The 25,593-nt window shown below is 33.7% G+C and overlaps 1 protein-coding gene across 1 annotated transcript in view; it reads left to right on the forward strand.

Annotated features, from left to right (window-relative positions):
- The first annotated feature begins 202 nt into the window (after positions 1–202).
- The window catches only part of LOC128983653 (MORN repeat-containing protein 4 homolog), a 30,227-nt gene continuing 4,836 nt past the window's right edge, over positions 203–25,593 (forward strand). The window contains exons 1-3 of the mRNA XM_054403028.1: positions 203–443; positions 2,381–2,573; positions 22,525–22,634. Coding sequence (XP_054259003.1) covers positions 422–443; positions 2,381–2,573; positions 22,525–22,634 — 325 coding nt within the window. The 5' untranslated portion in view covers positions 203–421. The remainder of the gene's footprint in view (positions 444–2,380; positions 2,574–22,524; positions 22,635–25,593) is intronic.

Raw genomic sequence — 25,593 nt, forward strand, 5'->3', positions numbered from 1 at the left:
CCAAAACTTTGAGGGCACCCCTTTTTATCAGTGAAGATGTCCCAAAGACCTCCCGGCATGGGTTAAACTATGAATTTGGGGAGGGATTCTGCGAAGTTGGCTTTGGGGAGGATGGGTACCCCCTTGAATGTTAGCTATTGATTTAAACTAGGATTTGTAGTCAGTGCAACGAATTGTTTGCACTAAATGAGTAATCATTTAAATTCTCTAAAATCATGGACAGTGTATGGATTAATGTCCCATTGGAAAAGGAACATTAATTAGAACTTTTTACTACATTACCCCTAGAGTAGTACCTAATAAAGATATTTTACAAGTAGGCCTACGTAGTGTGATATTGCTGTGGACAAGTATACACCAGTAGTTGATGTAAGAAGCCCTGCGAGTGCTTGGTCTGTTCAGTTGTGAGGTATCTGCCACCATGAGTATCTCACCCTCAGAAGGTATGCTAATTGCTAACCCTACCAACTAATCTCTAATATTTCAAACTTTATGTGCAAGGTTCGGACATATGAAATTATATTAAACTAGTGGCTTGTAGGGACATAGATCCCTAAAAGGCTCAAATGTAAAACAAATTATTGTAATATATAAACTCAGAATCAAATAACTTTGTGTCAGGATAGATATCCCAGTACAACATATCTTTTGTGTGAAAAACAGTTTATTGTTTGTTTTTGTTTGCTTTTGTTGATCTTATTTTCAATCAATAATTTGAATGACTCCAGAGGTTCAACATGGTTTAACCCAGCTAAAGGCAGCAAACATGTTTGTGAATAAATATTGGTTTACTAAGGTGGATTTGATCTTTTAGTTAATGATGATATTGAAATATTGGAAATTGTCTTCGTCAAATATGAAAAGGCAAATAAATGTGTTTTGAGATAACCTTAGTTCTTGGTTAAATCCGCTAAATTAGCACCCATATCCTCCATATAATTGTTTGTTAATAAATACTGGTTTATTAAGGTAGATTTTCTCTTGTGGTTAATGGTGATAAAAAGGCTTCCCTGATTGAAATATTGGAAATTATCTTCGTCAAATATGAAAAGGAAAATAAAGAGGTGGGTGTTGGGATAAGCTTAGTTCTTGGCCAAACCCGCTAAATTAGCACCCCAACCCAGTTATTATTTATAAGTTTATCATCCTTTTGTAAAGGTAAAGCAAAATTAAATTACAGTAGTATAAAGTAAAGGCATCCCATTGACCAAACTTAATCCTAGATTTGTTTCTGATCAACATTAAAAAACTACTACTAGCCTAGTGTAAGTTTATGTGGTGGTATTCCTCCTAAAGGTGATTGACTTTACATATTCTATCAAGAAAGGGCTTGATCAACGCCTGATTGCTTACCTACTATTTTGTGACTGGTTAGGGTTCCAAAACCCAGTAATCTAAACCAAAGTCCCTTTACTACCGTGCATGCTAGGCTATATTATTTGAACATTTTTTGCTTGGAGCAATAGGCAGTACCTGGTTAAAATCCCCTCCAAACAATATTGTTTTTTCCGTCCATTGGAACTTGTCATAGTACTTACCTAATGAACAAATACCTGTACTGAGGAACCTATTTAATCTTATTCCCAGGTTCTTTTCTAAGAGTGACCATTGAGGTACTGGGATATCTATCCTGACACAGTTATTTGATTCGATTCTGAGTTTATATATTACCGTACAATAGTTTGTTTTACATTTGAGCTTTTTAGGGACCTCTGTCCCTAAAAGCCACTAGTCTCAAATATAAATGTTAGTAAATTTACAAATAAGTGTAGAAAATAGCTATTTACCTTACAAGTGTAGTAAGAGCGTCTTTACATCACGCAGGCGAATGTTGTACAACGAGCGGAAGCGAGTTGCATAATTTACCTAAGTGATGTAAACACGCTCTTGCGTAACGTGTACCTAACTAAAGATTTTACCTGACCCGACAATATACAGGAGGTTACCAACAATATTTTTCATTATCCATTTCACTCATCTTCTAACAGTAACGTTCATTTACAAACAAAAGCTAGGTTAGGAAAATTCGTCAAAACATTACAGTAAAATTTAAGTGCATAGCTGATTTCTAGCGTTGAACGTCGTTGGCTCCATAGAGGTATATCTTTAAGTTAAGCACTCAATGTTATTTAAATGGGTTTCATTACCTCACCGAGTGAGTTTTTTTCAACTTTACATCACTGGAGAAGTAAAGAAGTTGTATACATCACGCTTGGGATAGGGAAGTTTAAGATGGTGGGTTAGGTAAATAGCTATTACACCAATGAAAATTATCAGTGATCAGTAAGTAAACTACAACAGCTCTCTATGACAAGGTTTTCTCAGCAGTTTGTCTATGAGTAACAGTTAACATGTCAACACATTATGTATGTATGTACAGTGTACCCTGGAGTGGTGAAGACAGGGGCTTACCGCTACGAGGACGGAACACGGTACATGGGTGACTGGAATGAGAGAGGACAGAAACATGGCTTGGGTCATCTGAGTCTTCCAGACGGCACTCGCTATATTGGCACATTCCACAATGGGCTGTGTTCAGGATTGGGTGTCATGTACTTTGCTGACGGCGCTAAGTAAGAGTCACTGGCTATAAATGTATCAAAAATACTCACTACTGACTAGCTCTGTCACTTAATACTGTATCACCAACACCTTAAGGGACCCTCACCATCTTTTTGTGAAAATAAATGTATTCTAGATGTTACAAAATTGCACCAGGGTACTATAGTCATTGTCTATAAATAAGCCAAATTGAGTACATTATTTTTTACTTTTGCTTTATAAATGAACATCTCAATAAAAACTAGGATTGCTTTCATAGCAGTGAAAGCAGTTGAGGCAGTCATGTTTCATGGTTTTTAATCTATTCTATATATAATTCAGTTTTAAAAATCTTTGTACAACTAAATCTAGAATTCTACTGGACCGATTTTATTAATTAATGTGTCGTTGGAAAGCTTAAGTCGTGTAGATTTGCAAATAATTATGAAAGTTTGTTTTTGTCATGATTTATGGTGAAAAATAAAAAAACGTGTTTTCCGTAAGAAATACATTGAAAACTGTGTTTTCACACTTTTTATTTGTGTGCGACTTTTGGCTGTCTTTTTTGAGTATTTCCAAGAAGTGTATCGATTTGTAGAAAATTGTATTCTTTTTCAGAATATCACCATCCACTTGGTCGATTTCCTCACCATTTAAAAGTTATTTGTAAAAAGCTAAGCAACCTCCGAAATTATAGTAATGATAAAATACTGAGTTAGGGATAATTTCGTTAAACTTTGTACAACTAAATCTAGACTTCTACTAGACCGATTTTGTTAATTAATGGGTCATTGGAAAACCTAATTTGTGTATATTTGCAAATAATTATGAAAGTTTGATTTTATTAAATATTTGTGGTAAAAAAATCAAAATAACAAAAATACATTGAAAACTGTTTTTTTCAATCTTCTGTTTTCAAGTTTCTCTTTGTAGCCAGCTTTTGTCTGCCTTTATTTAGTATTTTTAAGAAATGCATACGGTAGTAGTTATTTGTAGTAATATTTATTCGCTTTTAGAATATCACATCCAATTTTGGTCGATTTCCCCTCTGTTTAAAAGTTATTGGCAATAAGCTAGGTGACCTCCAAATTTATAGTGGTGAGAAAATACTGAATTAGATATATTTTCGTAAAACGTTATACAACTAAATCTAGACTTCTACCGGACCGATTTTCTTAGTTAATGGGTCGTTGGAAAGCCTAACTTGTGTAGATTTGCAAATAGTTATGGAAGTTTGATTTTATTACATATTTGAGGTGAAAAAGAAAAATAAACATAAATACATTTAAAACACCCTTTTTCCCCTAAGTTTATATTTCCAAGTTTATTATTTGTAACCAACTTTAGGCTGCCTTTATTTAGTATTTTCAAGAAATGCATAATATTAATTTGTAGGAAATTTGATTCTCTATCAGAATATCACCTTCCACTTTGGTCGATTTCCTCACCATTTCAAATTTATTTGCAAAAACGTTAAGGACCTCCCTATTATAGCGGTGAGAAAATGCTGAATTAAAGATTTTGTTAAACATTGTACAATTAAGTCTACAGTCCTACTGAACCGATTTTAATAACTAATAGGTTATTATGAAAGCCTAATTCGTGTAGATTTGCAAATAATTATGAAAGCTTTATTTTTTTAAGATTTACTAGGTGAAACCCGTCAAAGTCGACAGATACTGTTGAGGTTGCAAGCAATATCGTTGACTATAAATCAATGATAAATAACTCAATTTTTTTATCAATTTTGGTTGTTCGTGATTTAGCAGTGTGCGTTGGGTACGTCCGATCTTAATAATCAGTCATTCGAATGGAAGCTGGTATTTTTTTGGAAAAGAACCTGCTTTTGATAACGTCGTTAGAGTTAAATAAATATATCTAAAACTAAACTCCATATCCAAGATATAATCAAATTTATGTTTTCTGATTGAGCGATATGGTATCTTGAACTTAATTGATTGAAACTATCAACATCTCAAATGAAAACCTTTATTTCTAGAAGTATTTTAAGACCAAGACATATAGAATAACTTAAATAAAACTATCCAAGGCATTTGATTGTGTAAATTACAATATATTAATGAGTAAACTTAAATATTATGAATTTTCTGATATGGCTCTGTCTTGGATGCATTCATATTTGACTAACAGACATCAAAGAACAATAATCGTAAAAAATGGTAAAAATGTATTTCACAGTGGCTTAACACTAAATGTGGGGTTCCGCAAGGGTCAATACTAGGCCCCTTGCTATTTTTAATATTTATTAATGACTTACCTCGAAATGTATCGTCTAACCTTATCTTATATGCTGATGACACTACAACTACAGCAATAGTTAAATCAAATAATTTGCAAAATCTTAAACAAGAAATCAGTCATTCTATTCTTAATTTATCTAATTGGTTTACAGCCAACGGGCTAAAACTTAATAATTCTAAAACACAGGTGATGTTATTTCAAACAATTCACTAATTCAGAATACGCAAAACTCCACTGTTGAATTATCTTATGATAATAATATTATATCCTTTACTGAAAATGCAAAATTTTTGGGTTTAGATATCGATAAGAATTTAACATGGAAAACACACATAAAAATGGTAGTTGGTACGTAACGGCTTGCTTTCAAATGTATGTTTTGAGAAATGTAATAGATTTAAAAACTAAACTCACAGTGTACTATGCAATGTTCTTTTCTGTCTTGCAATACGGGATTGAATTATGGGGAGCAACTTCTTATTCTAAAGCAGTTTTCAAAATTCAGAAGAAATTTATAAGGATTTTATCATTTATGCCTAAAAGAACCTCATGCAGAGCTTTATTTGCTAAATATGAGATATTAACTTTGCCTTCACTTTATATATTTAAAATGATGGTGAATTTTAAAATTAATTATCAAATGTACAATGATAAACAAATCAGTCATCCATATCTTACACGCTCAAAAAATTTTCAATATCCAAGACATCGCCTTTGTTTATATGAAAGATCCCCTTATTATATGGGATTAAGGCTTTACAACAGTCTACCCACTAATTTCAAAGAAATTAACAGTATTTAAAAATGATTTCAAACGATACCTTTTACAGAAAAATTATTATAATATTTCCGAATATTTAAATGATAAGTAAATATATTTTAGTTTAAGCTAAGTGGATTTTAGTTTTGTTATGTAACTTAGTGTTTAAGATCTCTGACAATATCACCTGTTTCACCAGCTAACGCTGGATCTGTGAAATGTTTTTGTGATAATAAAGTAATATTTCATTTCATTCATTTCATAAAAATAGAGTTACGTATCATTGATTGCAGATAAGTACTAAAACGGTTAATTATTGTTGGTTCATGATTCAGCAGTGTGCTTTAGGTAGTCCAATCTTAATAATCAATAGCTCAAATGAAAGCTGGTATTTCACTAGGGTAATATAATTAGAACTGCTGAAATACATCTTTAATTGAAGTAAAAAAAATATAAATTTATATTTTTTGTCGAGTAATCCCTACATTAGATAATTAATGATGATACTTGATGACAAATATGTGCTTGCACAGCTTTATTTTAAGAACAAAATTATGAAAATCGGTCAGGTAGAAGAGCCAAACGAACTCGAAAAACCAAATTTAACTCCCATAAGAAATGTACAGGGAGGCAGTTTGTGCATAACTCGAAATATACGTTAAAATGAATGCCGATGCTTGATGGCAAATCTGTGGTGCGTCCATACCTTTAGTTTAAGGCCAAAATTATGAAAATCAGTCAGGTAGAAGAGCTAACCCGACTCGGAAAAGAAAAACCAATACATTTTATAGATGGTAATAATTGGTTTACCATTATGCATAATTAATAATACGAAACATGTGTTAATAATTAATTGGAAAGCTTATTGGTATATTGTTATTTAATTGATTTTCTTTGATTAAATGTTGTTGCTAACAATTTGCATTTGTGTTTAAAGTGTGCTCCTTATGTTAAGTGTGTGATTCTAAAGTTATGTGCTTAATCTGTACCATTAATATTAGTGAGTAAAGTGGTGTATACATTTCATAACCATTATTTTACTAGAGACCGTTGTATTTAGCCACAACGGGCTCTGTTGCTAGTAAAGCAATAAATTAAAATTTGTTTATAGATATAATACAAAATACGAATGTTCCCACACTCCGCACTGCTCGCCTTTACTACTTCCTTCACCACTTCCTACGTCGTGGACCTGTTTTCGTCCCTTCCTAGAGCATTTTAAGATTGCAGATTCATCAATCTAACCGCCACAGACGGTTCCCACACACCACACTGCTGGGATTTACTACTTCATTCACCACTTCCTACATCCTGGACCTTTTTTCCTTCCTTCCCATAGCATTTTAGTATTTTAGATACGTTAATCCAACTGTCCCAAAGCGTTCCCCCGCTCCCCACTGCTAGCCATTACTACTTCCTTCACCACTTCCTACATCTTGGACCAGTTTCCCTCCCATCCCATAGCATATTCGGATTGTAGATACATTAATATAACTGCCACAGACAGTTCCCACACTCCGGACTGTTCGCCTTTACTACTTCCTCCCCACCACTTCCTACGTCGTGGACCTGTTTCCCTTCCTTCCCATAGCATTTAAGTATTTTAGATACGTTAATCTAACTACTCCAAAGCTTTCCCGTACTCCGATCCGAACTGTTCGCCTTTACTACTTCCTTCACCACTTCCTACGTCTTGGACCTGTTTACCTCCCTTCCCATAGCATTTTAGGATTGCAGATACATTAATATAACTGCCACAAACTGTTCCCACACTCCGGACTCCTCGCCTTGACTACTCACTCGGTGAAGTAAAGTTTCAAAAACTCACTCGGTGAAGTTATGAAACCCATACATTGAGGGCTCAACCTAATAAAATATACCTCTATGGAGGCAACAATGTTATTTATATGCTTTAAAGTATTTTCATAACCTTAGCTTTTGTTTGTAAAAGAACGTTACTGTTAGAAGATGAGTGAAATGGATAATGAAAAATATTGTACGTAACCCCCTGTATATTGTCGGGTCAGGTTAAATCTTGTACGTTAAACGTTACGCCAGAGCGTGTTTACAGTACATCACTTAGGTGAATTATGCAACTCGCTCCTGCTCGTTGCACGACATTCACCTCACCTGCGTGATGTAAAGACGCTCTTAATACACTTGTAACATCAACAGCTATTATCTAACTGCCACAAACGTTTTCCAAGCACTCTGCAATTTTCACCTTTATTACTTCCCTCACCATTCCCTACGTCGTGAACCTGTTTAAGTTTGCCATTTATGAGATGGAACCATTATAATGTGATTCACCGACCAATTGATAAAATGTTATTTGTTATAACCTTATTTAGCTACGTAAATCAAATCTGTTAAATACTGTATCTAAGAAAGTATGTTTTATCTATGAATGTACCTATTCGATCAGTGGTCGTTTTCAAATTGCGACTTAAATGTAAACTTAAGACTTTTCTCTGTATTTTTTTATCAGTTGCCATTATCCGAATTTTTTCCTTTATACTGTGTTTAGCTTGAGGCTTGATTTTATTAGCGAATTTCCCATTTAGGGAATAAGCTATAACCGTAGTACTCATGGTAAGACCTGGACGCGGGACCGATTTTTTTTTAAATTTTGAGGTCCCTAGAGGCCAAAAACACCATCCGTTCAAATTCATATATATATATATATATTTATATATATATATTTATATATATATATATTTATATATATACTAGCTGAACCCGGCAGACGTTGTCTTGCCTTTGACTATTTATAATCCCGCGGGCTTTGCCCCGTTTAACTTCTTAATTTTCAAGATGATCTCGTTCGCACGGCTCAATCACGTCCTGGTTGAAGTTCGTTCGCTACGGTCACTCACCTTTGGGTTGGAGCTCGTTCGCTACGCTCACTCACCTTTAGGTTGGAGCTCGTTCGCTGCGCTCACTTGCCTTCAGGTTAGCTCGTTCGCTGCGCTCACTTGCCTTCAGGTTCGCTACGCTAACTCGCCTACAGGTTTGGTTGCAAATTAGCTGTTGTCATAAATGTAAAAGGAATAGTGCTGCACCCTGTTGGTAATCCTTGTAACTTTAATGCTATTGAACATCATAAAACAGAACCAACTTGTTTAATTGAAACAGCTGTTAAGATTCATTAATTCCATTTCTCATAAGGTTAACATGGGAAACTCCAGAGCCACTGGGGCGGAGCCGATTGGACGGATCACGAAATTGATGGTGTATAAACCTATTCCATGACATTCTACTCGTATGTACCAAGTTTCGTGGCAATCGGTTCAGCGGTGTCTGAGTTTATCACTGCCAAACAAACAAACAAACAAATATATATACAAACATCCTCTTTTATACTTATAGATACGAGGTGTTAGCCCGTCCTACGTACGGGAATTCAGTAGTCAGTTAAAACCGTGTACAATTCAGACCAGCTAGTTTACACATATAAAGACAAAGTTTCTTGCAGTTTTAATGTGAAAATAATCTTGTAAACAAATGTTGTGTGACCAGATATGTTTTTATGGCATCATAGGCCTATACGATATTCGTTTTAAATCAGATAATTTTACAATAAAACAGCAAGCCGATTCGCACAGACGCACACTGATTATAAGTAGCCTACAGTAGAGAGAGTAATAGTCAATTGAGAAGTGTATAGACCTAGTCAACGATACCACCTTCCATCGCATACCTGCCTCTTCCATAATTATTATCACCACAATACAACTATTATACACAATCTCCAGTAGGTCTGAATAGAAACGACCTAATATAAAACGATAATATCCAATAAAATTCACAGTACACATAATTTAACTTTGGTGTCCTAACATCAAAACCAATCCTCACACCTATCCTTTATATCAATTTCACTGCATTAATTACTAAATAAATAAGTGTAAACAAAGAAAAGTAAAAGCAATAACAGTTTGTTTTGAAACAGCTGTTTGGCTCAAATAACATTCATTTGAAAAAAATAACTGGTCACATGTAGCAGGAATATAAAAAGTAAACACGCTAGTAAAGCTAATGACGTAATTGTCAATGTTTATTATCCATGCCGTTATCAATTCTATCCTTGATAATTACCCACCCTCATTGAATAAATGTACATCGTAATTTCCCATATTAGTTAATTTAAACTACAATATATTCATAGTTGAAATAAAAGTGATATTTTCACGTTTGGGGGCGCTGATATAGGCACCCCCAAACGTAACCACGACTGAACACGATTTCATAAAATGATGGTTTGTCTAATTGCAGTATCCTAGGTCAATGTTGACGTTGTGTACAATCTATTTCATCCATCTGTTTATCTTTGTATAAAACCAGGCTGAGGTTGTGGTGGTAATTTAAAATCGTGATTCCTGATTATTCTTGATCTTCTTTTTATTACATCAATATTTCCGGGCCTAATCTAAACAAAGTTAAAGCAGACAAACATTAATTGTAAACAAAAAGCTGAAGAATTAAAACATGTAAACATTGTTACTTTTCTATTCTTTCCTTGAAAAGTGGAGCAGTAAAATAATTTGCATTTATCCTTTTTTATTGAGAGTCGTGTACAGAGACTCGATTTGTACTGTGGTTTAATTAATTTTGGTCTAAACTATTTTAAACTGTGGTCTAATTATCTCTACTAATCTTACTTATTTCCTATAATCAATGACAAAATAAGAGTAAATAAAATAACCTCATAGTTCCATAGTTTATCTTTAACCAGCTGTTAGTTAAAACAAATTATATTGCTCTAAAACAAATCGAAGATTACAAAGATTACTTTAAAAAATAATTTGAACATCCTAGTATTTTACTATGTATATTTAATTAATCTGTAATCCTCTTACAGAAAAATTGAACGTATCAATGATTAGCATTACACATAGTATAAATAAGTCAACCCTAAGTATGTCTTTACATTTTTATCCAAATGCTGAATTTGTGACACAAAAGCTGAATGTTTACAGCTGTTATGTTAAACAAATTATTTTATGCCAAAAGCTAGTTTAAAATCTTAGCGTCGGCTGCTAGACTTTTTAAAAATTAAAACTCAATTTCTAAAAAACTGGAACCCTAAACTAAAATTATGGCTTCGACATTCCCTAGTTCTCAAAATTATCTTTCTTTCAACACAAAAATCGTGAAAATCCATAGAGTGGTTAATTCAGAATTGTGAAATAAAAAAACACAATATATATATATATATATATATATATATATATATATTCATATATATGTGTGTGTGTGTCCTTAGCGCGATAACTCGAGCAAAAGTGATCCGATTTTGATGAAATTTGGTACAAACGTGTAAACCTACGTTTATTCAAACGAGTTCGCGATCCAGCATAATCGGACCATGGGAACAGGGGTTTATGGGGGGTTTTATGGGGTAAAAATGTGTTTTTCCCATTTTTTTACCCTAAAACAAAAAATGTTGCAATTTCTTTCTAAACCGTTTTGTAGAGCTTAAAAAAAGAAATAATTTAGTATATTGAAGCGCTGTTGTATGCCTAACGGTCACGGAGAAAATTCAAAAATAGTTTAATTTAAAATTCCCATGTTATTCTTATGGAGAAAATAAAAATTGTTTGTAGTTTACTTGTTTAAGGATATATATTGATAAAATTTGGCAAATTTATTTATTTCATCCCATACTATTCACGTATGGTCAAAAAACACTTTTTACCTTCCCCGTAGCAGCAAACCTAAGCACTCGTTAAATCTAATGTTATTTAAATATGGAATAAATATGTCTTATTTATGGAAATATTTGAGTAAAAATGTAATCAGACAAGTTTAAATTTGCTTAGTCGGCAGGTTTGCTGCGGCGGGGGTATTTAACATATGCTATGATTCTTTGTATTCCCTAGTAGCACAAATATATATTAAATACATATGAATAAATATATTTAAATAGTTATTTTCCTACAGTCACCCGACAAAGTTGGCTTCCTTGTACTGTTTATAGTACAGGAAGCTGCTAATTGCTGCATATTTATATTTGTGTAACTATTGAGCAAAGTGGCACTTTGCTGCACACGAAAGCAACGTTTACGTCGATAGGAATGATCTCGAGTGCACAAAGGCCTTTTGCACTCGTGTTACACATTATATTTTTCCTACAGTCACTATATTTTTTCCTTGGCAAGCAATGTGCTCCACGACTGGAGAAAATAGTTCCGTATATTTTTGTAATTTGCAGTGGTTTCCGCACCTAAAAATGCTTTAAAGGTATTTTCTTGTTTATTAAGATCGTAGGAATGTATTAAAAACGTTTAAAAGAAAAGTACATAAAGTTCAAAAATACCGAAAAGAGATCATAAACTATAAACACGAAATGACAGGTTAAATCGTAGTTAAAATAGTCAATCAGCTGCACATAGTATTATTATCTTTAAGTGTTGCCAACCTATTTCCAAGCGTACACGGATTACGTGCATAATAGAACCACGCTGTTTTGTGTTGTTTCGTTGGAACCCTGATGTGCGCCAAAGTATAAGCCATACGACAAAGTATAAACCGTACGACAAAGTATAAATATGCAGCAATTAGCAGCTTTCTGTACTATAAACAGTCGGGTGACTGTAGGAAAATCTATTTTATATATCTCAAGTGTGCATTAATCTCAATTTTAGGAACCTATATAATATTTCAAATATATTAAATATATAAAAATATGTTTTTTAATCTATTAAATATTTAAAAAATTTGTCCCAATAATTGAGCGAAGCGAGCGAAGCTCTTATACGTCGACTCTTATGCATTTCGTAATACGCAAACTCCTCCTAGACGGCTGAATCAACCGTTTTCAAATTTTGCATGGTGATAAAGACCATATCGGTGAGTGCCAACATCTATATGGCGTTAAAAAAGTCTCTCAGGAATCCGCCCCACTGGGTCTCAAAGTTTCAATGTAATCCTTATGGAAGCAGTATTTGACACATAAACAAAGACATATGATCAGCTGTTGACTTTTGAATGCAGTAGATGAAAAAATAGCTGATAGCATTATTCCACAGATATTAGAACAGAAACAGTATGGATCATAAATATAATCAAATGACGACACTAGCTTCAGGTCGAGGTGGTCCGTGACGAATCAAGTGGTGAAGGAAGTAGTAAAGGTGAGCAGTCTGGAGTGTGGAAACTGTTTATGACGAGTATCTGCATTCCTAAATTTCTATGGGAAGGGAGGAAAACAGGTCCGCGATGTAGGAAGTGGTGAAGGAAGTAGTCAGAGTCAAGGTGAACTGTCCGGAGTGTGGGAACTGTTTATGACGATTAGATTAAGGTACCTGCAATCATATTATGCTATTGGAAGAGAAGGAAACAGGTCCGTGACGTAGGAAGTGGTGAAGGAAGTAGTAAAGGCGAGCTGTTCGGGGTGTGGGATCTGTTTGTGACCTTTAGATTAAGGTATTTGCAATCCTATGGTGCTATGGGAAGGGAGGGAAACAGGTCCGTGACGTAGGAAGTGGTGAAGGGAGTAGTAAAGGCAAGCAGTCCAGACTGTGGGAACTGTTTGTGACGATTAAATTAAGGTGTTTGCAATCCTATGATGCTATGGGAAGGGAGGGAAACAGGTCTGTGACTTAGGAAGTGGTGAAGGAAGTAGTAAAGGCAAGCAGTCCGGACTGTGGGAACTGTTTATGACGATTAGATTAAGGTATCTACCATCCTAAAATGCTATGGGAAGGGAGGGAAACAGTTCCGCGATGAAGGAAGTGGTAAAGGAAGTAGTAAAGGTGAGCTGTCTGGAGGGTGGGAACTGTTTATGACGATTATATTAAGGTATCTACAATCTTATAATGCTATGGGAAGGAAGGAAAACAGGTCCACGACGTAGGAAGTGGTAAAGGAAGTAGGCAAGGCGAGCTGTCCAGAGTGTGGAAACTGTTTATGACGATTAGATTAAGGTATCTACAATCCTAAAATGCTATGGGAAGGGAGGAAAACAGGTCCGCGATGTAGGAAGTGGTGTAGGAAGTAGTCAAGGCGAGCTGTCTGGAGTGTGGGAACTGTTTATTACGATTAGATTAAGGTATCTGCAATCCTAAAATGCAATGGGAAGGGAGGGTAACAGGTCCGCGACGTAGGAAGTGGTGAATGATGTAGTAAAGGCAAGTAGTTTGGAGTGTGGGAACTGTTTATGACGATTAGATTAAGGTATATACAGTCTTAAAATGCCATGGGAAGAGAGGGAAACAGGTCCGCGATGTAGGAAGTGGTGTAGGAAGTAGTCAAGGCGAGCTGTCTGGAGTGTGGGAACTGTTTATTACGATTAGATTAAGGTATCTGCAATCCTAAAATGCAATGGGAAGGGAGGGTAACAGGTCCGCGACGTAGGAAGTGGTGAATGATGTAGTAAAGGCAAGTAGTTTGGAGTGTGGGAACTGTTTATGACGATTAGATTAAGGTATATACAGTCTTAAAATGCCATGGGAAGAGAGGGAAACAGGTCCGCGACGTAGGAAGAGGTGAAAGAAGTAGTAAGGTGAGCAGTGTGGAGTTTGGGAACTGGAAACCGTTTGTAGCAGTTTTAATGTATTTGCAATGCTGATATGCTATGAGAAGGGATGGAAGCATGCCCACTACATAGGTAATGGTGAAAGAAGTAGTAAAGGCTAGCCGTACGGGGTGTGGGAATGTTTGTGGCAATTAAGAATTAAGAATCAAGAATCAAGAATTTTATTGTCGTTAAGCACATGGCAATAGACAAAGTCAAATACAGTATTATAAGACATCAAATGTGCAATATGGACAAATATAAAATAATAAATCAAAACAGACATAGATATAGACACTGAAAAAACAGCTACAAGTACAAAATCACTATCTAATTAAGTTAAAATCTTAATGTACTAATATCACAGGCCAAAAATTCGTTAACAGAATAAAAAACATTTTCTTTTAACCACTTTGACAGAGTTATTTTGAATCTGCTTAGGTTCACAGTCCAGGCTTCTTTTGGCAGCTTGTTAAAAAGCTTGACTTTCATAAACAAATGGCTTTTTTTAGATTTTATTAGATTAAGGTATCTAAAATACTAAAATGCTATGGAAAGTAATGAATAATGAATATTTTTCAATCATTCAACGTGACTCATTCATTAATGCAGTCCACGACGTAGGAAGTGGCTTAAGAAGTATTTAAGTATGAGCATCGTGTGAGATCCGTCTGTGGCAGTTAGATCAATGTATCTTCAATCCTAAAATGCTTTGAGAAGGGAAGGAAACAGGCCTCACGACGTAGGAAGTGGTGAAGGAAGTAAGGCTGGCAGTGCAGAGTGGGGGAACCGTTTGGGCAGTTAGATAAATGTATCTGTAATACTTAAATGCTATGAGAAAGGAAGGAAACGGGTCTATGACGTAGGAAATGGCGAAGGAAGTAGTAAGGCTAGCAGTGCAGAGTGTGGGAACTGTCTTTGGCAATTACATCAAAGTATCTGCAATCCTAAAATGCTATGGGAAGAGAGGGAAACAGGTCCACGACGTAGGGGGTGGTGAAGGAAGTAGTAAAGGTGAGCAGTGTTGAGTGTGGGAATGGATTAATATATCTGCAATGCTAAAATGCTACAGGAAGAGACTGTAGACTATATGTTAAAATGATTACAAAGCACGAATCGATACATATTTTCGATACATGCAATCGTTTACAATCGAAATTTACAACTGAGTTGACAACAGCTGATTTTTACTCCATAGAGGCTAAAAACGATTTTTACTCCCTTATTATTAAAAATGCTACTTAGACACCCGCAACGCATGCATTAAAAACGACTGTTTTTACTGCAGTATGACAAAAACAATATAATATGAACCCTTGATGACTCCGCTCAATTTTGTGGATGCCTCTGCGAACGCCACCTAGTATATTTTAGTGAATCTATATAATTAATACGTTTTGAACCTGGGTCCTTCGACTTATGAGCCTCTTACCTTACCTCTGAGCTATCTGTGACTGTGTTAGTCTTAGTTTTCAAATGGTGAAAGAGTAGCCGACAGTTGCAATGGTTGCAATACTTAAAATATTTTTGATACTACAGTAGCCTACAATATGATTCTGTTAATCTGTTTTGGCATCAAGTAGTTGAGTTGAATAGTGCTGTAGTGAATAGTGAGTAGTCCCCACGAATACAAATACAACAAACTGCAAAAATTAATTTAAATACTATGACAAATATTATGTAATTTATGACATAAGTAAATTAAATAATTATTTTTAGAACGTCATATAAAACCGTTATTAGTTTCTTAAAAGGTCGCCAGTCACTAGCACCCGTTTCTAGCCAATCATTCGAGATTTCTATGATCACATTCATTGTCACATATTGCAATTAAAAAAATAAAACCCATCAACACTTTTTTTGTTTGACCCACATGTAGCTGTCGAACATGTATACTGCCTCTTAACTATATGCGTAATTTTTTATTTACGTTCATGATAGAGTGACATCGTTCAGAGTATGTATTATTATTTACTAAATTTTAACGCTTTCACAATAGCAATTATCATACAAAAAATGCATGTATAAATTGATAGACACTATAAAAACAAATACCCCCGCCGCAGCAAACCTGCAGACTTAGCGAATTTCCATTTGCCTGATTGGATTTACATTAAAATGTCTCCTTAAAAATATCACATTTTATTCCCTATTTAAATATTATTAGTTTAACAAATACTTAGGTTTGCTGCAACAGGGGGGGGGGGGTAAAAAGTGTTTTTTGTTGTAAAATCTTAATAGTTTAGTAAGAAAAGAATGTATTTTCCAAATTCGAACAAAATTTGTTCATAACTACAACAGTTGACTTATTCTCCATAAGAATAACATGGGAATTTTAAATTTACAATTTTTTTGAATTTTCTCCGCAACCATTAGGCGCATAATAATGCTTCAATACACAAAATTTTTTTTTTTTTAAGATCTAAAAAATAGTTTGGAAAGAAATTGAGAAATTTTGTGTTTTTAGGGTCAAAAATGGGAAAACCCTATTTTTACCCCATAAAACCCCCCATAAACCCCTGTTCCCATAGTCCGATCATGCTGATTCACGAACTCGTTTGAATAAATGTAGGTTTACACGTTTGTACCAAATTTCATAAAAATCGGATCATTTTTGCTCGAGTTATCGTGCTGACGGACACATATATATATATATATATATATATATATATATATATATATATATATATATATATATATATATATATATATATATATATGAATTTGAACGGATGGTGTTTTTGGGCTCTAGGGACCTCAAAACGAAAAAGTAAATCGGTCCCGGGTCCACGTCTTACCATGAGTACTACGGTAATAGCTTATTCCCTAAATGGGAAATTTGCTAAAAAGATGCAAATTATTTTTTTGTCAATTATAATAGATTATAATATATAGATAATAATAATAAATATATATTACTAGGTGAAACCCGTCGAAATCGACGGATACTCTCAAGGCTTACGCTAATTCATTTAACTGTGATAAATTGAGTGAAATTATACATATTTTGAGCATTTAGTATTGTTTAAAGATTAATAAGTAGTGTAAAAAAAATAATTATATTAATTGCGTTAGTTACCAAATATGGTTGATCATTCAATGAATAAAATATTTCCCATACTGTATGTCATTGGAGTTGTTATGCTATCTGGTATCTCTTCCTTTGGAAGAACCTTTAAATACTATTAAAATCGTATTGGTGGATCTTTTGTAGTTATAAACACTTCCGTGATTTCATCAGTGTAATGCAGATTAATCTATGATTTTATTTGAAAAAAAAATCTGTTTGTTGGGAAGACACGTTCTAACTTCAAAGGGAGGTATATCCGTTACCGTGTAAGTTTGATTTTTCCTTCGTCACGTCACGTCAGTTCATATCGTACTTCTGTGCCAATGAATAACCCTCTAGCACAGTTTTGAGAAATTGGTTGTGGGGTTACTCTTAAAGCTGGAATTCCTTGACATGGGGGATGTCAGTTAGTTGTCTCAGCCTTTTCAGTTACATAAAATTATCAATATAATCTCTCTACGGAATGTTAGGTGTAGTGGAATATACTTGAAGTGAAGTTGGCTTTTATTCTTGAACTGTTAGGGGCCTCCTCATTTATATGGTCGTGCAGCTTCATTGGCAACAAATAATGTGAATGACATCGTAATGTGGCATTTCCAAAAAGCAAAAAATAATGTAAATTGGCTGTTACGTAAATATTGACGTTTACATGCATTGTTACTAAACGTATTAAAAATACGTAATTATGTAGTTAAAGGATGATGTGATCTAGTTTAAAAGGAATATGACCTTTCTGTCATGACAGTAGCTACTTCAATAGTATTTACTAATTGGGCCATTTTTTACAGCCAAAATGTCGTGTTATTTTCAATAATGTTACCAACCCAATAATGTTTAGTTACCCTTGTCAAAGTTTAGTGTAAAAGACTTAGGTGAAGCAAAATTTTGTCTCGGTTTGAATATTGAGAAATGTGATGGTAAAGTAAAAGTCTCTCAGAAAACTTTTATCCTTGATTTGTTAAAGCGATTCAATATGTTGGATGCAAAGCCTGTAAGCACACCAATGGAATGTAATGTTAGGTTAGATCTGAGCACCGAAGAGAAGGAAAACCAATCGAAGCCCGATGTTCCATATCAATCCTTAATTGGCTCATTAATGTATTTGGCTGTAAATACTAGACCTGATATTGCTTATGCTATTTCGTACTTGAGTCAGTTTAATACTTGTTTTAATCTCTCTCTTGGAAAGCTGCAAAAAGAGTTCTGAGGTATTTGAAAGATATAATAAACTATGGTTTAACTTATGATGACAGTTCAGACTTAAATGTCAAAGGTTATGTAGATGCCGATTGGGCAAACAATGTACTAGATAGAAAGTCCTACAGCAGATTGGTTTTCAAAATGTGTAATGGACCAGTTTCTTGGGAAGCTAAGAAACAACCCTGTGTAACTTTAAGTACTGAAGCAGAATATGTTGCAATTACACAAGCAGCCAAAGAATGTGTGTTTTAAAAGGACTCTTCAAAGAACATATTGATAATGATGAAGCTATTGTAGTGTATAATGACAACCAAAGCGCTCAAAGACTAGTGTGCAATCCTGTTACATAATCATAAGATTACCTATTAAACCTACTAAATTACCTATTAAATACACTAATGTTAAAAGTTCACATAAAATTAAAATTCTACACCAAAACATTCAGCACTTCTCTTCTCGAACTTTATCATTGGAAATTGTTTTAGAAGAAATCAAACCTGAACTTGTTGTCATAAGTGAACACAAATTAAATAAAAATGAAATCCAACATGCATCTATTGTAAATTACATAACTATAAACTATTATTGTAGAAAATCATATTTTGGAGGAGGGGTCATGATTCTTGCTCGGAATAGTCTGGCCATAAAAAGTAAAAAGATAATGATACCTGCAGTTGAGGATATATTGGCAGATAAATACTTTTAATGCTGTTTAGTTGAAGTAAATATGTATAGATTTTCTTTTTTATTAGTCGGAGTATATAGAACACCAGGAATTCAATTTGAGACTGTTTTTCTGGAAAAATTAAATTGTGTACTTGATATTATTTTCAAAAAATACTCAAGAGTAGTAGTGGCTGGTGATATTAATATTAATGTTTTAAAAAATTCTCCTGGCTATAAAATATTCTGTAACGCTTTAAAAGAATTTAATATGCAATACTTGGTAGATTTTCCTACTAGAGTAACTCTGGATGGTGAAAGTAGTATAGATAATATATTTACATCAATTCCAAGAAATAAATTATCAATATCGGGTATAATAACAGAACTATCCGATCACGATGCTCAATTATTAGAATTCCTAGATTGCACAGTAAAAAATAAAACTAAACCTTTAACACAAGAAAAACGGAAATTTACTCATCAAAATATCGCCAACTTCAATAACTATCTGGCACAAGAAACTTGGTCTGAACTATATGTTGCACCAGTTGAAGATAAATACAATGTATTCTTAAAAATTTTTACTTATTATTTTGACTTGTGTTTTCCAAAAATAAAGTCAAGAGTTTACTCAAAGGCTAAAAGCTGGATCACTCCACAATTAAAAAGGAAAAAGGAAAATATTATTGACCTTAGCCAACATATAAGGATAACCAAAGACAGGGAACTAAACCAGACATTAAAACAACTCAAGAAAAATTATACAACAGATATGATAGCAACCAAAAAGAGGTTTATTGAAAGTAGCATAGAAAATGCTGACAATGTTATCAAAGCCACGTGGAAAATAATAAATAATGAGATTAAAGAAAATTCTTTTCACAACGATGAAATTAAATTAGTTGTAGACAAAATATCATATACAAATCCTAAAGATGTTAGTGAAGTTTTTAACGAGTATTTTGTAAGTGTTGTTGACAAATATATTAACCCTAAACTAAATAATCATAGACAGTTTGTCCAAATGCCAATTCCAAATAATGTATCAAAATTCCATCCACCTTTAGATGAACCAGAACTCGAGCAAATATTATCTTCTTTTGATAACAAGTTCACTTCAGGCTACGATGAGATTCCAATGCCCATTATAAAAAGTTCTAAAAACGCATTACTAAAACCCTTGGTACATATTATCAACTCTTCTTTCATTTCTGGAATTTTTCCAAATAAACTAAAAATTTCTAGAATCAAAACATTACACAAAAATGGAAAAAAAACAGTACCATCTAATTACAGGCCTTTGTCAATATTGCCCACCATATCTAAGCTCTACGAGCGTGCAATGTACTCCCGATTGGTAAGTTTTTTGGAAAATAATCAATTATTTGACGAAGAACAACATGGTTTTAGGTCTGGAAAATCTGTAACAACTGCTGGTATTGATCTAGTTGAGGCTATTATTGATGCCGTTGAGAGGTGACAACTCTGTTGGAATTTTCATGGACCTTAGTAAAGCTTTTGATAGCGTTTCGCATCAGACACTTATTTCAATATTACAACATTTTGGTATTACTGGTAATTCACTAAATTGGTTTAAATCATATTTAGAAAACAGGCAGCAATATGTTGAACTGAATACGATTACAGAATTCAATCAATTACTTAAAGTCAAATCATCTCTAAAACAAGTCAAATATGGAGTCCCTCAGGGGTCTATTCTTGGTCCAATTTTATTCCTCTGTTATATAAAAGGCCTGCCTTCAGCTCTAACAAACTTAAATAGTAAATTATGCCTCTATGCTGATGATGCAAATTTAATAGTTTCTGGTAGATCAAAAAATGACATTGAATATATAGGCAATAGTAGCCTTGAATCTATATATGAATATTTATCTTGCAAAAACTTATTGCTTAACTCAGAGAAAACCAATTACATAAATTTTTCAACTGTCCAAAAAATACCTTTAAAACCTAATTTAAAAATTGATAACAATTACTTAACTCAAGTGACTCAAACTAAATTCTTAGGACTAATAATTGATCAACATTTATCTTGGTTGTACCACATTGATAAACTAAAAAGTAAAATTTGTTCAGGTCTATTTATGCTGCACAACTTGTCTAAACTCTGCTCGTTGAATGTTTTACTGAAGGTTTACTATGCTCACATAAACTCACATATTGCATCGGCATTGAATTATATGGTGCAACAACCATTCAAAATTTAGATGGTATATTAATTTTACAAAAGAGAGCCATGCGTATCATGTTAAACTTAGGAGAAAACCAATCGGCAAAACAGTATTTTGCTAAATTAAATATCTTTACAGTGTATGGATTATATATTTATAAAACTATAATTAATCTAAAAAGTGAAATGAATACACATACACTTCCAAAATGGGGAATGTCACATAATTATAATACTCGGCATCGGAACTACCCAGCCATCCAGAGGCATAATTTAGAGTTTTATAATAAAAAACCCACTGCTGCAGGTACTAGGTTTTTTTATGCTCTGCCTAAAGATTTAATGGAAATTAATAATATTAAGACATTTAAAAAGAAATTGAAAATATTTATATTAAGCAAATGTTACTACTCATTTAGTGAGCATTTTGATAATATTTTATAGAATTAATTGTATTTATTGACGCCATTCTGCATTTATATTTGTAAAATGTAAATCTTGAATAAAGTGTTTCTGAATCTGAATCTGAATCTGTTTTTCATAATCGAACAAAACACATTGATACTAAGTTCCATTTCATTAGGGAAACAAGTCAAACAAAACGGTTTTGAAGTATCTGCCTACAGATAAAATGTTAGCAGATATATAACTAAGGGTCTTCCTAAAGCTAAACATGTATTTTGCACGAAATGTATTGCTTTGATTTAATGTGAAGAAGAGTTGGTTGAGATATCACTAGATTAAGGGGGTATGTTGTATTATTATATATATATCACTGTGATCTAGTGATAAAGATGTAGCCTAATGGATTGGTACATTGCTTTGTACGTAGGATAATACGTTTTGTAATGTTGGTAGCTGTCGGTTGCTGACAATGTTGATGTACTGTTGAGAAGAATATCTGTTGTAGTGTCTCAAATATAATCCGTTTATATGTTAAAGTGTTTTAATCTCCTACCACAGATCACACGACTAAAACTACAAGTAGTTAATTCAGGGGTAGTTTTACTGCCACAGTTTCTTATGACTGTTGATTGTTTCAGATATGACGGACAGTTACTGTAGAGGTGGTTCCATGGCCACAGTTTCTTCTGACAGTTGATTAGTTTCTGATACGAAGGAGAATTAGTGCAGGGGTGGTTTTACAGCCACAGTTTCTTCTGACAGTTGATTGTTTCAGATATGAAGGAGAGTTACTGTAGAGGTGGTTCCATGACCACAGTTTCTTCTTAAAAATGATTGTTTCACATATGAAGGATAGTTTGTGTAGAGATGGTTTCATGGCCAACGTTTCTTCTGACAGTTAATTGTTTCAGGTATGAAGGAGAGTTGATGCAGGGGTGGTTTCATGGCCACGGTGTTTTTTGGAGAGCCGATAGCATGAAGTTTGAGGGAGAGTTTCGTGGTGGCCGCATATGGGGACTAGGTTGGATTTAAGATATAAATCAAATAAATACCCCCGCCGCAGCAAACCTGCTGACTAAGCAAATTTCCATTTGTCTGAATTGATTTTCAATTAAATCTATTTAAATAACATTAGGTCTTAACGAGTACTTAGGTTTGCTGCTACAAGGAAACTAATAAAGTGTATTTTTTAGTAAAATGTTAATAGCTTAGTACAAAATAAATATATTTGCCAAGTTTGATCAAAATATATCAATAAACAAGCAAACTGCAACATTTTACAATATTCTCCATAAAAATAACATGGAATTTTAAGTTTAAAATTTTTTTAATTTTTTCCGTTACCAATAACCGTACAAAAACACTTTCATATACTAAATTATTTGTTTTTTTGAGCTCTTTCAAAATATTTAGAGAAAAATTGGGAAATTTTGTGTTTTGAGGGTCAAAAATGAGAAAAACCACTTTTTACCCAATAAAACCCCCGTAAAACCCCGTTCCCATGGTCCGATCATGCTGGTTCACGAACTCATTCTAGTTTATCCCGGCCTACACCTTTAAACCAAATTTCATCAAAATCGGACAAAATTTACTCAAGTTATCGCGTTCACAGACTTATATATATATATACATATATAAAAATTTGAACGAATGGTGTTTTTGGCCTCTGGGGACATCAAAATGAAAAAGTAAATCGGTTCCCGGGCGTAGGTCTTACCGTGCCACCTACGGTAATAGCTACTTCCCTATAGGGAAATTCGCTAAAACTAAGGAAGGATAAACTATAAAATGTAAAACCACCTATACACTTAAGGGAGGCTCAAGAACTCCCTGAGTAACTTTGCCATGTATCAGTTTTAAGTTGCATATGATGCAGGTTATATAATTCATTATCATTTCTTTGAACTTTTATGGATTTTTAATGATTCATTTTACCCTATATCCATTCTCATGCCATGATGTCTTTCTTATTAAGAAAAAAATCTAAACCGTTTAAACATGTTTTTTGTTAACACACACACTCAGAAGGGATAAGGAACATGTAGCAAAATAGTTTATATGAGGTGGGCTTCTCGGGTGTAGCTACAGAAAGGTCCTCCTTACTCCTTAAAGGCCCCCCATACACGGTTCGACATGTCGGCAGACATGTCCGTTCTGCTGTCCGTCTGTCAAGTCTGGCTGTTACCACACACAATCCGACAAATTTTCCAACCACAGTTCTGACTGCGGAATCTTCGTGTAACTTCGGTTTTATTCCGTCAGCATTGGGCCATCATAATTTGAAATCTTCTTTAATTTGAATATTTCTCCTGGTCCCTATCATTTCATATACAACCATTGCTAAAAATCCTGGTTAATTTGAATTATAATTTGGTTGGTTTGAAGTTTCTAGACGCGAAAAAAAGACAAAAGCCTCTTGTGTTTCTTGCTGTACTGTTTGCTTTGTTCGTCCCACAAGCACGTTATATAGTCAATGACGGCATACTCCTGTACAATTCAATAAACTTCAATTCAATTAAATTCAAAACTACTTTATTCATTTCCTGTACATAATACATTGAATAGTGTCAACAGTTGCTTAGGCCTAATAGTTATTAAATACATTTCTAACATAATAAAATAAAAACAAAATTTCACAAACTTAATTTTTTTTTTTATTCTAAACAAAAAATACATAAATTGAATTTGTTTTTGACTTCAAAGACTATTCAACTCTTCAAAAGAAAAAATTAGCCTTGCTGATGAGAAATCTCTTTAATTTATTTTTAAATATTGTTTTGGAAGTCTCTGATTTAATTTCAATTGGGAGATTATTATAAAATTTTGATCCCGCATACATGGGTTTTTTCTCAAAAAGTTTTAGACTATGGTGGCCAATTGCAAGGTTTTCCCGATTTCTGGTGAAATGATTATGACTATCCCCAACTCGTTCCAAATCATGAAGTCTGTCCTTCACTGATAAAATTGTTTCATAAACGTACATTCCGTAAATTGTCATTATATTTTCCGATTTAAAATGTTCTTTATTAACAGAAGTTTCAAAATCTAAATTGCAGATAATTCTAATAGCTTTCATTTGCTTTTTTAGAATAGAATTCAAATTGTAATCACTAGTTGCACCATAAAGTGAAATCCCAAAAGATATACTTGAGTGGATATATGAAAAATATATAACTTTTAGAGTTTGTTTTTCACAAAAACTTTCCCCCAAAACTTTTTGTTGTCACTGCATATTTTTAATCGTGTTTACTATAATATGTCCACAAAACAACTGAATACAACTATTACTATTAGTACGCAGACCAAGTCTGTTGAGCACATTCACGGTCCGACACGGTCGGTTGTGTTGGCCGTGTCCATCTGGAATTCTCAACCATCCGCAGACTTATACGACTGTCTGCGGACCCTGTCTGTTTTACTCACACACAGTCCGACACGGTCGGAGTCGGATGAGTCGTCAGACATATCGGAACGTGTATGGGAGGCTTAAGGGTTCAATTCAGTTCAATGGCTACTTTATTCACAGATATACAAAATTATACATGAATGACATTCAGAACTATACATCATAACTAGATAGAAAACTCATACATATAATATAAACCAATATATTTAAATTAACTTAAAAACAGAAAAATACCTCAAAACTGTAAAGCACTTTGGTCACAAGAAGTCTTTTTAATTTCCTTTCAAAGCATTCAAAATGCTTTTCAGATTTTATTATTTCAGGAAGGTAGTTATACTATTTATCCCAGAAACAGTTGGATTTTTGTTTGAAATTGCCTTCATAGAATTATTTATTTGAAAATTTTCTCGATTTCTTGTACTATATGTGTGAATATTTTGTTCTCTTGGCAAAGTCTCTTCATTAGTTTTTACATGTAAGTAATCACTTACTGTTCTATAAATATAAAGACTAATTAGTGCAGTGCAATTAGCTTAAAAGAGAGCAAACCGGGACATAAAAAAAAGTTCCAAAC

This window comes from Macrosteles quadrilineatus, unplaced genomic scaffold, assembly GCF_028750875.1.
Source record: "Macrosteles quadrilineatus isolate MER2022 unplaced genomic scaffold, UCM_ALF_1.0 Scaffold_1__1_contigs__length_201487025, whole genome shotgun sequence".
Lineage (NCBI taxonomy): Eukaryota > Metazoa > Arthropoda > Insecta > Hemiptera > Cicadellidae > Macrosteles > Macrosteles quadrilineatus.